Consider the following 16024-nt stretch of genomic DNA (forward strand, 5'->3'; position numbering starts at 1 on the left):
GTTTGTTTCCATTCGGTCGCTCTCACAGATGAGTTCACTCGAAAGAGGCGAATGAATGATAATATAAGGGTCTGTAGAACTACAGCCTACTGAATCGTCTGTTTTCATTCGGTTACGCCGACAGACTGGTTTCACTCAAAAGATGAATGAACAGTCCAGCCGGCACTAAAGACTACAACCGACAGAATCGATTGTTTTCATTCGGTTACTCTCATCACTAGAATTACTGCCGTAAAGCATACATGAAGTTGGCGTACTCTCTAGATTTCACTTGGCCCAGTGACATCATGCCATCTACATTAATAATTAGTACGACGCATTATGTTATTGTTCTCTTAAACTATCTAGTAAGGTGAAAAATCACGTCTTTGAGGTCTCTGCACGTATGAACAACTCACGTCATGAACGATAGTAATGAACGTGTGCTCCATTACCGACTGTAGTCTGTTAGAGTCTTGTCTGACACCTACTCAAAAAGAGTCTGTTGCTGTTTATTTACTATCCACTACAAAATATTCGTGTCAGTCTGTCTTCTTACTCTGAAAAGCGATTTTTCCTCTTCTTGTACATAAAATGGCTGCCGTTACATTCAAACACAATTGCAGGGGATAATAAGACAAAACAGGCCCTCGCATCCTATTGATGACCAGAACTAGAAGAGAAAGTTGCGGAAATCTGAACAAAATAAAATGACTCAGTAGTACCGGTAGATATGGTGAATACTGTTACAGAAGCTGCATATGTTGGTTTAATACACATATACTGTTTGAGTTTTCATTGCTTTTCGTCAGTAACAGAGATAACCATCGATTTTATTTGCAAATTTCGAATTATCAATTCTTTTTGGCGTGCCCTGAAGTCTTAATGGATGTACGTGATTCTTCTATTATCTAGAATCTTTGATGATAACTGATATTTCCATGGATATTTCATTTCCGAATACAATCTTTGGCACATCTGCATTCTTCCAAAGAATATATATTCAGTTTCACGTAGATTTTCGGATGCTAAATTATTCCAGTGAAATGACTGCCACAGTTATTGGTAAGTTATTTTCTCATCTGAACATTAGCATTAATTGTCATACTTTGCATAGCACGATGGAGCGCAAGGAAGAGGTACTGTCATTGCACCCTGTTCTTAGTGTTGTCCACCTTCCTATTCTACAAAAGACGGACTTTGTTATAAAAGCAACTTTTATTATGTTTATTGGGTCGTAATTAATAGTAGCGTTTCCGCTGGATTCTGACACATGACTGTTCATAGATACAAACTGTACTTGCCAGATATTTGTCATAACTTTTAGTTGTTGTGGCCTGTTGTTGTTGTTGTTGTGGTCATCAGTCCTGAGACTGGTTTGATGCAGCTCTCCATGCTACTCTATCCTGTGCAAGCTTCTTCATCTCCCAGTACCTACTGCAACCTACATCCTTCTGAATCTGCTAAGTGTATTCATCTCTTGGTCTCCCTCTACGATTTTTACCCTCCACGCTGCCCTCCAATGCTAAATTTGTGATCCCTTGATGCCTCAAAACATGTCCTACCAACCGATCCCTTCTTCTAGTCAAGTTGTGCCACAAACTTCTCTTCTCCCCAATCCTATTCAATACCTCCTCATTAGTTACGTGATCTACCCACCTTATCTTCAGCATTCTTCTATAGCACCACATTTCGAAAGCTTCTATTCTCTTCTTGTCCAAACTGGTTATCGTCCATGTTTCACTTCCATACATGGCTACACTCCATACAAATACTTTCAGAAACGACTTCCTGACACTTAATTCTATACTAGATGTTAACAAATTTCTCTTCTTCAGAAACGATTTCCTTGCCATTGCCAGTCTACATTTTATATCCTCTCTACTTCGACCATCATCAGTTATTTTACTCCCTAAATACCAAAACTCCTTTACTACTTTAAGTGTCTCATTTCCTAATCTAATCCCCTCAGCATCACCCGATTTAATTTGACTACATTCCATTATCCTCGTTTTGCTTTTGTTGATGTTCATCTTATATCCCCCTTTCAAGACACTGTCCATTCCGTTCAACTGCTCTTCCAAGTCCTTTGCTGTCTCTGACAGAATTACAATGTCATCGACGAACCTCAAAGTTTTTACTTCTTCTCCATGAATTTTAATACCTACTCCAAATTTTTCTTTTGTTTCCTTTACTGCTTGCTCAATATACAGATTGAATAACAGCGGGGAGAGGCTACAACACTGTCTCACTCCTTTCCCAACCACTGCTTCCCTTTCATGCCCCTCGACTCTTATAACTGCCATCTGGTTTCTGTACAAATTGTAAATAGCCTTTCGCTCCTTGTATTTTACCCCTGCCACCTTCAGAATTTGAAAGAGAGTATTCCAGTTAACGTTGTCAAAAGCTTTCTCTAAGTCTACAAATGCTAGAAACGTAGGTTTGCCTTTTCTTAATCTTTCTTCTAAGATAAGTCGTAAGGTTAGTATTGCCTCACGTGTTCCAACATTTCTACGGAATCCAAACTGATCTTCCCCGAGGTCCGCTTCTACCAGTTTTTCCATTCGTCTGTAAAGAATTCGCGTTAGTATTTTGCAGCTGTGACTTATTAAACTGATAGTTCGGTAATTTTCACATCTGTCAACGCCTGCTTTCTTTGGGATTGGAATTATTATATTCTTCTTGAAGTCTGAGGGTATTTCGCCTGTCTCATACATCTTGCTCACCAGATGGTAGAGTTTTGTCATGACTGGCTCTCCCAAGGCCATCAGTAGTTCTAATGGAATGTTGTCTACTCCCGGGGCCTTGTTTCGACTCAGGTCTTTCAGTGCTCTGTCAAACTCTTCACGCAGTATCTTATCTCCCATTTCATCTACATCCTCTTCCATTTCCATAATATTGTCCTCAAGTACATCGCCCTTGTATAAACCCTCTATATACTCCTTCCACCTTTCTGCCTTCCCTTCTGGGTTGCCATCTGAACTCTTGATATTCATACAAGTGGTTCTCTTCTCTCCAAAGGTCTCTTTAATTTTCCTGTAGGCAGTATCTATCTTACCCCTAGTGAGACAAGCCTCTACATCCTTACATTTGTCCTCTAGTCATCCCTGCTTAGCCATTTTGCACTTCCTGTCGATCTCATTTTTGAGACGTTTGTATTCCTTTTTGCCTGCTTGATTTACTGCATTTTTATATTTTCTCCTTTCATCAATTAAATTCAATATTTCTTCTGTTACCCAAGGATTTCTACTAGCCCTCGTCTTTTTACCTACTTGATCCTCTGCTGCCTTCACTACTTTATCCCTCAGAGCTACCCATTCTTCTTCTACTGTATTTCTTTCCCCCATTCCTGTCAATTGTTCCCTTATGCTCTCCCTGAAACTCTCTACAACCTCTGGTTCTTTCAGTTTATCCAGGTCCCATCTCCTTAAATTCCCACCTTTTTGCAGTTTCTTCAGTTTCAATCTGCAGTTCATAACCAATAGATTGTGGTCAGAATCCACATCTGCCCCTGGAAATGTCTTACAATTTAAAACCTGGTTCCTAAATCTCTGTCTTACCATTATATAACCTATCTGATACCTTTTAGTATCTCCAGGATTCTTCCAGGCATACAACCTTCTTTTGGGTCATTCCATGTCAAGTCACCCAGGCCTTGACACCAACCATGTCAGATTTTGATGAAACTTGGTACAATTACTTCTTTTATCATCCTGAAAGCACTTGTAAAATTTTTTTGCGCTATCTCTTATAGTTTTTTTTATAAATTTTTAAAGTTTTTAGATTTGGCGTTGTTTCAGCAGTCGGAAATTGTAACTTAGCGTGTCCTCACAACTAAAAAAATTTGTATATTAAAAAATACTCAAGATATCAGTATGAAATTTTGGAATAAGTTTGTGTATTATATCTAAATGTTAAAAAAAATTACCATAAAGATAAACTAAAATCTTCCAAAAGAAAAAAAATTACAAGTTTTTTTATTTTTTTTTAGCTAACGGATGTTTAGTTTTACAAAAACTGCAATATCTAGAGTCTCAGACCCGATAGACAGCTCGAATTTGTTTTAAAATACTCTTAATTGTATAGGCTATTAGATAAAAGAAAAATTATGTTGGCTTTTTAACCTGTTTAATAGTTATCTAATTTTTAAAATAATATTAATTATATTTTAAAAACAAAAAATACCAAGTGATTTAGACACCGAAAATAAGTTTTTGTCATCTTGGAGTAGCAATGTACACTTGGATTTTGTTTTGTTACTCCTGTGTTTTGAAGTAAAAAATTATTACAGTGTTAAATAGTGCTTGATAGTGCTTGTATAGTATTTTATTAAGTTTATTCGAACTCTCAGTAAGTACTGTTACTTAGTTTAGAGATTCTTTTCCAATATCCTATAAAAGTAACCAGAACAGTAATCAGATCAAAAGTGAAATCAGTATGTCAGATATTCTAACCTGTAGTGTAGGGTTATTTAAAAAATCTGACTGTTTCCAAACAACCTACACACCTTCAAAAAGTTACAACCGGTATCAGAATTGAGTGAGGAAGAAAAAGATTTGATCCACTTAAGATCTGGAATTAATCTGTGTGAATTTAAGAATATATGTTCACACCACAGCTACTACTTTTTAAATGTTTTTGAAAAGTATCAAACAACATGTGTAGACCCACTAAAAAACACAAAAAGCCCATCAAAAAATCGTTGAGAAGTGTAGGCTTGGATCTTTCTAAACAATTACTGACAAAAAATATTAGCATAAAACCCGGACAAAAGCTTTGCTCAACATGCCGTAACTTTTGTGAGGAAAAATTAAGAGTTGAAGTCAATGAAAGTGAAACAGATGATGACGTCATGGTTGAATTAGAATCATTGGAATCCAGAAATGAATCCCTCGTACAAACAAACATTGCTCTTGATAATTTAGGTTTAACACCGATAAAGCTTCATGGCTTGTCAGAACAAAGTAAAGGGTCTTATTTTAAAAGGAAGGTTAGCAGTATTGAAAAGACTGCAAAAAAGGCGGTTTCAAAAGCATTAAAATATGATGCACCAAGTTCTGATGATGACAAAGAAGATAAAAGTGTGGTTGAGAAAGCAAAGGATGTTGATGTAATGATTTCTCTTATGAAAGAGAAGATTTCATCTGTTGGGAGGTCTAGAAAAATCCAGATTCTGACCTTGGCTCCAGATTCTTGGAGTCGAAATAAAGTGATGAAAGAATTTAATGTAAGTGAGTACATGATGCGACAAGCTAGAAAGCTAAAATCTGGAAAGGGTATTTTGGAAACTCCTAGTCCAAAAAAAGGTAAAACTCTTTCTGAAAATACAGTAAGACTTGTAACAGATTTTTATGAAAAGGATGAAAGTTCCAGAGTGCTACCTGGAACGAAAGACAAAGTAAGTGTTCAAGAAAATGTGTACATGCAAAAAAGACTCATTTTGTGTAACTTGAGAGAACTCTATTATTATTTCAAATAGGAGAATCCCGAGGTAGAAGTAGGATTTTCAAAATTTTGTTTCTTGAGACCTAAATGGTGTATCCTTGCTGGTGCTGCAGGCACACACACTGTATGTGTATGCAGTATCCACCAGAATGTTAAACTATTACTGGATGCTGTGAAAATTTAAGAATCTTATAAAGACCTAATTAAGATGCTTGTGTGCAACACAGCAAACCAAAACTGCATGCTACATCACTGCAACAGCTGTCCTGCAAATACTGCACTAAGAGAGTGCTTAACTGAAAAACTAAGTGAATATTATGATTTAGAAGAAGAAATTGTAATCAGTCAGTGGGTTAACACAGACAGGGCAGAAATGATCAAACAGTCTATCAGTGTTGAAGACTACATTTCTTTATTGGTTAGGTCATTGGAAAAGCTCACCCCGAACTCGTTTATAGCAAAATCCCAATCGGCAGCCTTTAAAAGATTGAAAGAAGACCCACCACCCAAAACAGCAATTATTGTGATGGATTTCAGTGAAAATTATTCCTTTGTTATACAAAATGAGACCCAAAGTTACCACGGGAATAGAGGTGGTTGTACTCTACACCCAGTTGGAGTTTTTCTAAGAAATGAGGAAAACAATGTTTTTGTTTCCAACCACTGTTTTATTAGTGATGACGAAGAACATGACACTGGTTTTGTTAATTTTGTACAAAAAGAAATTACAAAGTCGCTGTCATTACATCATACTGACATTGACTCAGTTCACTACTTTACAGATGGTTGTGCTGGGCAGTACAAAAATAGAAACAGTTTCAAAAATTTGACTGAACACTTGAGAGACTAATTTGAAGGCTCAACACTCTTTTTTTGCAACAAGTCATGGGAAGTCAATTTGTGATGGCCTAGGATGAACTATTAAAAGAATTTTAAGGGAAGCCAGTCTACAGCTTTCAGACAAAGAACAAATAATGACAGCAATCGATGTGTATAAGTTTTGTGAAAAAAATATTGAAAACATTCATTTTCACTTTATTGACAAAAAAGAAGCTGATTTGCTATGGTTAAAACTAGAAAAACGTTTTTCAGCAACCCGAACCATTCCTGGAACAAGAAGTTTTCATAACTTCAAACCACTTCCAACAAACAACCTTGAAATTAGAAGGACTACAGATAGTGTAAAACCCTCCTTAGTCTTTTCTTTCCATTCTTCTTCTGATTGGGTTCGTGTTGAACCATCCATAAATAGCTATGTGGCTGCAAATTATGATGGTAACTGGTACTTTGGACTGGTAAAAACAATATTCAATGATGAAGAAGATGCAGAAATTCTATTTCTACATCCTTCAGGACCTGCTGCATCATTTTATTGGCCTGAAAGAGAAGATTCTGGCATAGTGCCTTTGGAGCACATAGTCTGTGTAGTAGACGCACCTCAATCAAGCGGCACTGGGAGAATGTATTACTTCAAAAAAGACTGTATCAAAAGAACTGAAAGCTCTTGGATGAAGTGGAAAAACAGTTTGAATCAGCATTAATGTTTATTAAAAAGACAAAATTACTGAAAAAATTCAATGTTTCAAGCAATCTGTTGGGTTATACGTAAGTGTCGTAAGTATCTTTGTACATAATTCTAATGTAATCTACTATAATTAATAAACATGTTAAAAAGCCATCATTATTTTTGTTTTATCAAGTAGCCTATATGTTTAAGAGTAAATTAAAACAAATTTGAGCATTCTATCAGGTCTGAGACTCTAGATATTGCAATTCTTATAAAACAAAACATCTGTCAAAAAAAAAAAGAAAAAAATACATATAAATCTTTTTCATAGAAAATATTAATGTATTTTAATAGCATCATTTTTATCTTCAAATATGTATAATAAATAAACTTGCTGCAAAAATTCATGATGTTATCTAAAAGAGTTTTTAAGATAAGCAAATTTAAAGTTTTGAATACAAATTAAATTGACCATTTCCGAAGGTTCAGAAAACGCAAAACATAAAACTTTAAAAATTTATAAAAAAAACTGTAAGAGATACAGCAAAAAAAATTGCAGTTGTTGTCAGGATGGTATTAGAACCATTTGAGCCAAATTTCATGAAAATCTCAGGAGGTGGGTGTAAAATTTATTTTTTATTGGGTGATTTGATATGGAATGACCCTTTTATGATTCTTGAACCAAGTGTTAGCTATGATTAAGTTATGCTCTGTGCAAAATTCTACAAGTCGGCTTCCTCTTTCATTTCTTCCCCCCAATCCATATTCACCTACTATGTTTCCTTCTCTCCCTTTTCCTACTGACGAATTCCAGTAACCCATGACTATTAAATTTTCGTCTCCCTTCACTACCTGAATAATTTCTTTTTTCTCGTCGTACATTTCATCAATTTCTTCATCATCTGCAGAGCTAGTTGGCATGTAAACTTGTACTACTGTAGTAGGCATGGGCTTTGTGTCTATCTTGGCCACAATAATGCGTTCACTATGCTGTTTGTAGTAGCTAACCCGCACTCCTATTTTTTTATTCATTATTAAACCTGTTCCTGCATTACCCCTATTTGATTTTGTATTTATAACCCTGTAATCACCTGACCAAAAGTCTTGTTCCTCCTGCCACCGAACTTCACTAATTCCCACTATATCTAACTTTAACCTATCCATTTCCCTTTTAAAATTTTCTAACCTACCTGCCCGATTAAGGGATCTGACATTCCACGCTCCGATCCGTAGAATGCCAGTTTTCTTTCTCCTGATAACGACGTCCTCTTGAGTAGTCCCCGCCCGGAGATCCGAATGGGGGACTATTTTACCTCCGGAATATTTTACCCAAGAGGACGCCATCATCATTTAACCATACAGTAAAGCTGCATGCCCTCGGGAAAGATTACGGCTGTAGTTTCCCATTGCTTTCAGCCGTTCGCAGTACCAGCACAGCAAGGCCGTTTTGGTTAATGTTACAAGGCCAGATCAGTCAATCATCCAGACTGTTGCCCCTGCAACTACTGAAAAGGCTGCTGCCCCTCTTCAGGAACCACATGTTTTGTATGACCTCTCAACAGATACCCCTCCGTTGTGGTTGCACCTACGGTACGGCCATCTGTATCGCTGAGGCACGCAAGCCTCCCCACCAACGGCAAGGTCCATGGTTCATAGGGGAAGGTGGCCTGTTAATCCTTAATAAACGACAAACGTATTTTTAGATTTAATGTCTTGCACAACTTTACATTTTACTACGGTTAAGTCCAGTTGTCAGTTCCTACACCAGTCTTGCCAAGCTCTGAACAATTCTCATTTGTGCAGCTTTCGTAGGACGGTAACTTGTCACAGGTGACTATCATCAGTGGACAATTCGCGCTAACAACTGTTGTTGCAAAACAAACCATTAATAATCATAAACATTAGGAATCTGTCAGTTCTCTGACGTTACCTCTGCCTCTTTTGATACCTTTTCGGCCTACATTACACGCTAGTTTATCCCTGTGAAAAAATTATAGAGTTAGACGGTCAATATGAATGAAGTTGCTTCCATAACCTACAATGCAGCCTTTCTAAAGTCAACGAACACGGTCAGTAAGGTTGCACTGATCTACATTTCTACAGTTTTACGCTTCACTCATAAATGTAGCTCGAGAGAGTGAAGTCCAAAGTAGGAAACAGGCATGAGTTAAGCGGTGATTATTGCAAAAGCCATTCGTGGGGGAATAGAGATGGAAGCATATGAACGAATGCTCTGCTCCCAATTGTTTCACAACACTGTGACTGATAAAAGAAACAGAAAAGATTTTTAAAAATTAAAACTCCTGGAAGAAAGGATATCACAGTTTTCATCAGCCAGGATGTTTCCAAACATAGCACACTCTGCTTCAGAGTAAACGATTCATTCAAGAAATATCCATCTTTGATATGATGGCGAGCCTATGTCCATTAGAATGCTGCAGTTCTCAGAAGTGCCGTACCGCAATGATATTGCACATTTGTTTTAGCGTGATGTATAACGAAGAACAGACTTTATTTATAAATTATTAATAGTGGATAAATTATTAATTAGGAATTAAAGTAAAGGAGTTATATTTAAGAGTTGAGAAAAATATCCCTTTCTAGGAATTGTGTTTCTATTACAATTTTTCATTGAATTTTCTTGCTTCGAGCGAAGCACTATATGAGGTAAACTTTTAGTTCAGTGATTAAAAATCTTACTGTTTTCGTTGCTTTAGCGTTCGTTTGAGCGAGAATAACAACAAAATGCCAGTGCTCTTAACCGCACCATAAGCTTAAGCAGTGCAAGCAATATCATTTGCAGAGCTATAGGATGTCTGATACCACCCGTCGGCTTTGACCAATGACGTAATGTGCTATGTTATTTTGTTTGTTCCACAGATTGTTGTCGATGAAAGTTAAATGATGTCTGTGGATTTCCTCGTTACGCGCATATATTAAAACTTCGATGTAGATTGTTTTCTTTTGGTCTCGTAATTTGTTTTCAGCATCTTTTGTTAATGAAAGTAGTCGTCATTTATAAGTAGGAGTGATTTATACGGTATTGATTTCTCACACTGTTCGTTATGGATGAGTCGGTTGGTTTTACTGCGAAAATTCTGCTTCAGAAAATGAGTGACCGGACATCAACTATAAAATTTTTGCAGTCATTGGGCGTTATTGCTGAATTTTGCAAGTGCAGTATGTGTGGGAATTATATGGTTTTGACGAAGGTCGCGCCATCACGAACTTCCGCCGAATACATGTGGAGGTGCAGAAAAAATAACATATGGAGATCCATACGCAGGGGGACATGGTTCGAAAGATCGAGGCTGAATTTAGAAGTAATTGTCATGCTAACCTACTATTTTTGCTATGAATATTCTTGCAAATCTGTCATGCACGAAGCAGGGGTTTCTTGTGGCACTGTAGTCGACTGGTTCTCATTTTGTAGAGAAGTATGTGGGGAATTTATAAAGTATAGGGGGTCATTGGGGGGGGGGGGGGGGGCAGGGGTTATATTTGAAGTAGATGAGTCACATTTTGGAAAGAGAAAGTACGAAAGGGGGCACGAGGTTGTTAGCCTTTGGATTTTTGGAGTAGTAGTTTCTGGAGGAGATTGTGTTGATGTTGTATTTAGGGTCGTACCAAATCGGAGAAAGGAAGTCTTGACATCTTTAATAGAAGAATATGTTGAAGAAGGTTCTGTAGTCATGTCGGATGGGTTTGCTTCGTACAAGGGGTTGGGTGACAGGGGTTATCATCATTTGGCGTGAATCACAATATTCAGTTTAAAGATTATAACACGGGGGCATGTACTAATACTATCGAGGGGTATTGGGGGGCTATGGAATCTGTTGTCGGGCAGGGAAAGAGAAGGATTTTAGTTTTGCAAGGCCATTTAGATGAATACTGATGGAGGAAGAGTGTTCCTAAAGGTTATTGTTTATTTCTTGCATTTATGAAAGTTGTCAGTAAAATGTACAAGCCTCGTTTTGTTAGTTAGGTGTTAGTTGGTCTGATACTTTCCTCTTGTTTTGCGTTGCGTTTTTTTATGTTACTGTATTTTGCGAGTTCTACTTTTTGGTTTTTCTGGAGGGAGGTTATTCTGTCCTTTTAATAATTTCTAGTTACAATGGTTGGGCCGAGGGGTATTGCTGTTTCTTTGCTGGAGGGTTTGTGTCATTGACTCGTGGTTTCATTTTTTCTTTCAGAATTTTGCGTCTGATTGAGGGCGGGTGGCAGACACTTTGCGTTTTTTATTATTTTCTTCATTTGTTTTCTGGATTTTCCTTCTTTCGTTACAGTTTCATCTTGTAACATTATTATTTTCCGTTATGTCCTTATTTCGTTCTTGTCAGCCTCGATCTTTGACTCCTTTGGAAGTTCATATGCGGTAAGTTTCTTTTCATGTAGCCACTTTTATGTTTTCCTTACCGATGTTTCTGCTACACATTCCTTATTTTTACTGTTACTCCTGCTGTATGGATTTTATTGAGTGTTGTTTTGGAGCTCCTGTACTTGGTGTGACTTTCGTGTAGCATAGTTATCGGTTGCAAGGTTTGCTCATTTTTGTGTTTTATTTCCTTGCGTGTGCAGTAATGTGCGTAAATATTTTCATTTCTTCAAAGTCTAGTCGTATTCTGTAGTTCACTACAAGATTATTTTTAAGCACGTTTCTGATATGTTTTAACATTTTTGCGCAACAAACAGCAGTATTGCAATCGATAACTAGAAACGAAATCCTACATAGGTTACTTCTAGTTACCGATTCCAAATAATCGACGCTTCATTATTTACACCGTTTTTGCAGTACGTGCGGATAATATAATATATGAACTCGCAATTGCTCTCGTGTTCTTAGTTATTTCAGTCATTTTCAACTCGTTTAAATGGAATTCGCACGTAAATAATAGTCGCGTTAAATGTATTATTTTATGGCATGCTACATTCGTTTGTTTATGACTACGATCCGTTCCATTCATAGATAGTTCATTGCACCATCTTTGCCTTACGTCTGACGTCATTGGTCAAAGCCGACGGGTGGTATCGGGCACTAGAATTTATCCGAATTTCCTTGCTTCGAGCGAAGCACTATATGAGGTAAACTTTTAGTTCAGTGATTAAAAATCTTACTGTTTTCGTTGCTTTAGCGTTCGTTTGAGCGAGAATAACAACAAAATGCCAGTGCTCTTAACCGCACCATAAGCTTGAGCAGTGCAACCAATATCATTTGCAGAGCTATAGGATGTCTGCAACAGCAGCACTTGCCCTTGCTAGAACCTGGGGATATAGACTTTGTATTTATGACAGTATACTCGCGACATTTTAACAATGATTTAGATTCTACTAAAAAGAAGATTTAACACTGCCATGATATTTTTTGTTTATTTCCGTTTCTTCACTTTCAGAAGTATTAATTTGGCATTTTTACTAATTATTTTTGTTACATTCACAGGATTTTCACCTTCGCTCTGACTGTTTCCCGTTTCAGACTTTATTTCCGCTGACAACCTAACATTATTGGTGTATAAATAAAGTACTTCTTGTGAATAGCTCGTTGAATAACCAGGAATTAATAAAAAAAATTGATGTAATTTCTGATCGTTAAATCTAAATGCTGAATTTCACATTCATATTATTAATATAGATCTATATAATGCTAATGAAATATGCCTACAATTTTGCTAACAAATTATTCTACCTAAGAAACATTGAAAGAATATCTATATATGCAAAAGTATGCAAATATGCAAAAGTTTTATGTAGTTCCTGTCAAATTTCGTTCTTAGGGCAATATGCATTCTCAAGAGTAACTACAACAGTTATATGAGAATTGCAGTGTTGTAATGTTGCCCTCTCATGGAAAAATTTCTGTGAGTTCTTATGGGTAGAGCAAATTTTTGTTTACACGAGGGTTGGAATAGTGTATGGCCGTCTACAGGCACAGTTGACAGTTCCCTTAATACACCTGAGCAACAAAAAGCTTATTCTTCAATGCTTTTTTTACTTCACGGCAGATTGTAGCAACCGACACTGAGGAGGATAGACTGAATTACATACCCCTCCACCCAGGGACGCCCGCAAACTTTTCATGTCACAAATATTTTCCAGATACGTGTAATTTAGAAATTTTGAGGACTTTTTTATATGCTGAAGATTTTCTCTTATCGTTTTCTACAACGATTTTTTAGTACCAGATCAATGTTATCAACAAATCAGCAGTATAATTATAGTATTACATACCCAGATTTTACGTATTCCCACAATTACTTCATTTTCCGTTGCTTCCTTCGTAAGACGTATTCGCTCAATTAATTGTTTTCCTGCTATTAACAACTTCGCATGGATAACGTTTTCCACATTACGGTATGCGGTTTTTTTACTACTATCACAAGCTTTAACATCAGTTTTAAAATATATTTTTGTGGAAACTATATCGTCTTCGCACTCACACACGACCTGTAGGATAATTTTTAATAAACAAACTGTACAATTTGTTTCAGAGTATAAATAATTTTGGGTTCTATGACAAACATAGGTGGCATTTTTTGGACACTTTCGAAATGTTTCCGCAATTTTCCTCACTTGGTTCCGCTCTAAATTGCAATAAATAGGCTCATCAAAAACAGCACTCGAATTTGTTTTTGTCTTAAGGCAAGTCATTTAATTCACAAAACAATATGCAAGGAACAGTTGGTTTCAACTTAGTGTGGTTAGTTTGTACTAACTTCGCAATATTCTCGTTAACAATTTCATCTACAATCTTAGTTTTGTTTTCACTATATATTTGAATGTTCAGCTGGATCTTTATACCATTCGGAATTCACAAGTATTTTTGCAGATACATGAAACTGTTTGAAATTGTTTAATGGATGTCTTCTGATAACTACCAAACGTTACACGTGGCCGGAAACGCACACACAACTTACGAAGCGCACCTTTAACCGTTTTAGAAAAAATCAGCAATGAACAACAGTACTGAAAAGTGAGAGGAGTTATAACGAAGCAATCCAACCCACTTCATCACTATACAGCAATGTGACAAATATAATGGAGGAAGCCTTAAAAGCAGGAATGACTCTGCGCAGACCACGTATTGATAGAATCAGTAGTAAGAGAGTACGTAACAGAAGACACTAATTGTGGCAAAGACAAATGACCTAAAAGTAAACCAAGAGAAGACAGTTCAAATGACGTGCAGGAAGGGCCAGAAAATGTGACACGAAGATAGTATAAGTGCATAAAAATGGTTCAAATGGCTCTGAGCGCTATGGGACTTAACAGCTGAGGTCATCAGTCCCCTAGAACTTAGAACTACTTAAACCTAACTAACCTAAGGACATCACACACATCCATGCCCGAGGCAGGATTCGAACCTGCGACCGTAGCGGTCGCGCGATTACAGACTGAAGCGCCTAGAACCGCATGTAAGTGCATACAATTAACAACTAAACATAGTAGGGAAACGTATGTGGATTACGTTAGAGGTAAGCAATACTTTGCCAAGAAATTACAGTGTCATATCTTTGCGGTCGCTGTGGGTAGCAGCAATATGAAACAGAGAACAGTCAACAAGAAGTGTTCCAAATGGTGCTGCAGACGTTTAACGATTAATACTAGTGGGCCAGTGACCAACTTACCTCACCCTCACTATAGCTAGTCTGTTGGTGGCTCACGACATATTAATTTACGTAGGTTATCAATTAATAACAAGATCGGTTCATATGTGGCCCAAGATACCGTCCCACAATGTGAGTATTGGCTCTTGAGCAGAATAAGTTGACGACCGCTGCGTTAGTAGTTCATGGTCTTGTCGTTAGCTTTACTGGTTCTTGATCGTAGGGCTCTGGATTCGATTTCTGGCCGACTTAGGGATTTTCTCCGATTGGGACTGTGTGTGTGTGTGTGTGTGTGTGTGTGTGTGTGTGTGTGTGTGTTTTGCCCTCGTCGTCTTTTCATCATCATTGACGGCCAAGTCGCCGAAGTGGCGCCAAATAAAAAGACATGTACCAGGCGATAGAACATTCCAGTAGAGGTCTCCCCGTCACAAATGCCATAATCACATTTCATTTTCAGAGATCATATGGAAAAAGCTTTAGACCGTCATTATGAAAAGAATATAAAAAGTGAAGACAAAGTTCGTGAAAAGGATACCAGGAGTGGGAAAAACAGCGTCATTCCGACCTGCGTTTGAACTCACGAAACAGACTTATTTCACAGAGGACATCAGATTAGAACACTGCCTACCTGTCACAGAACCACATCAGCAGCTGATTAAGAAGGAAGAGATAGACCCAAAATTGTGCAATGTACCAGCTGTGCTGGATGTCAGCTAGACCAGAGAATGTAGGAAGCAGAGACATGTACCAATAAGATTCGCAATGCACGGGTTTCATCATAAAATATGTAGCAGCAACAAATTCCATGAACCAATTGAAAAGTGTAAATGTGTGCTGTGCGGACAAGGATGTAAAAATACCACATCGTAAAGGAAGCGAAGAGAATGAAAACTAAAACAATCTATAGCAAATATCAAAACTTGTAAACTTGTATAAATTTGTGTATTAATGCTCAATCTGAGCGAACTTTACTCGTTAATACACTCCTGGAAATGGAAAAAAGAACACATTGACACCGGTGTGTCAGACCCACCATACTTGCTCCGGACACTGCGAGAGGGCTGTACAAGCAATGATCACACGCACGGCACAGCGGACACACCAGGAACCGCGGTGTTGGCCGTCGAATGGCGCTAGCTGCGCAGCATTTGTGCACCGCCGCCGTCAGTGTCAGCCAGTTTGCCGTGGCATACGGATCTCCATCGCAGTCTTTAGCACTGGTAGCATGCCGCGACAGCGTGGACGTGAACCGTATGTGCAGTTGACGGACTTTGAGCGAGGGCGTATAGTGGGCATGCGGGAGGCCGGGTGGACGTACCGCCGAATTGCTCAACACGTGGGGCGTGAGGTCTCTACAGTACATCGATGTTGTCGCCAGTGGCCGGCGGAAGGTGCACGTGCCCGTCGACCTGGGACCGGACCGCAGCGACGCACGGATGCACGCCAAGACCGTAGGATCCTACGCAGTGCCGTAGGGGACCGCACCGCCACT

General features: G+C 38.0%; 1 protein-coding gene across 1 annotated transcript in view; it reads left to right on the forward strand.

The window, feature by feature from the left end:
* Positions 1-1025: 1025 nt before the first annotated feature.
* The window catches only part of LOC126241110 (17-beta-hydroxysteroid dehydrogenase 13-like), a gene marked incomplete at its 3' end in the record, with an annotated part of 40613 nt that continues 25614 nt past the window's right edge, over positions 1026-16024 (forward strand). Inside the window, exon 1 of the mRNA XM_049947983.1 lies at positions 1026-1044. Coding sequence (XP_049803940.1) covers positions 1026-1044 — 19 coding nt within the window. The remainder of the gene's footprint in view (positions 1045-16024) is intronic.

This window comes from Schistocerca nitens, chromosome 1, assembly GCF_023898315.1.
Source record: "Schistocerca nitens isolate TAMUIC-IGC-003100 chromosome 1, iqSchNite1.1, whole genome shotgun sequence".
Classification (NCBI taxonomy): domain Eukaryota; kingdom Metazoa; phylum Arthropoda; class Insecta; order Orthoptera; family Acrididae; genus Schistocerca; species Schistocerca nitens.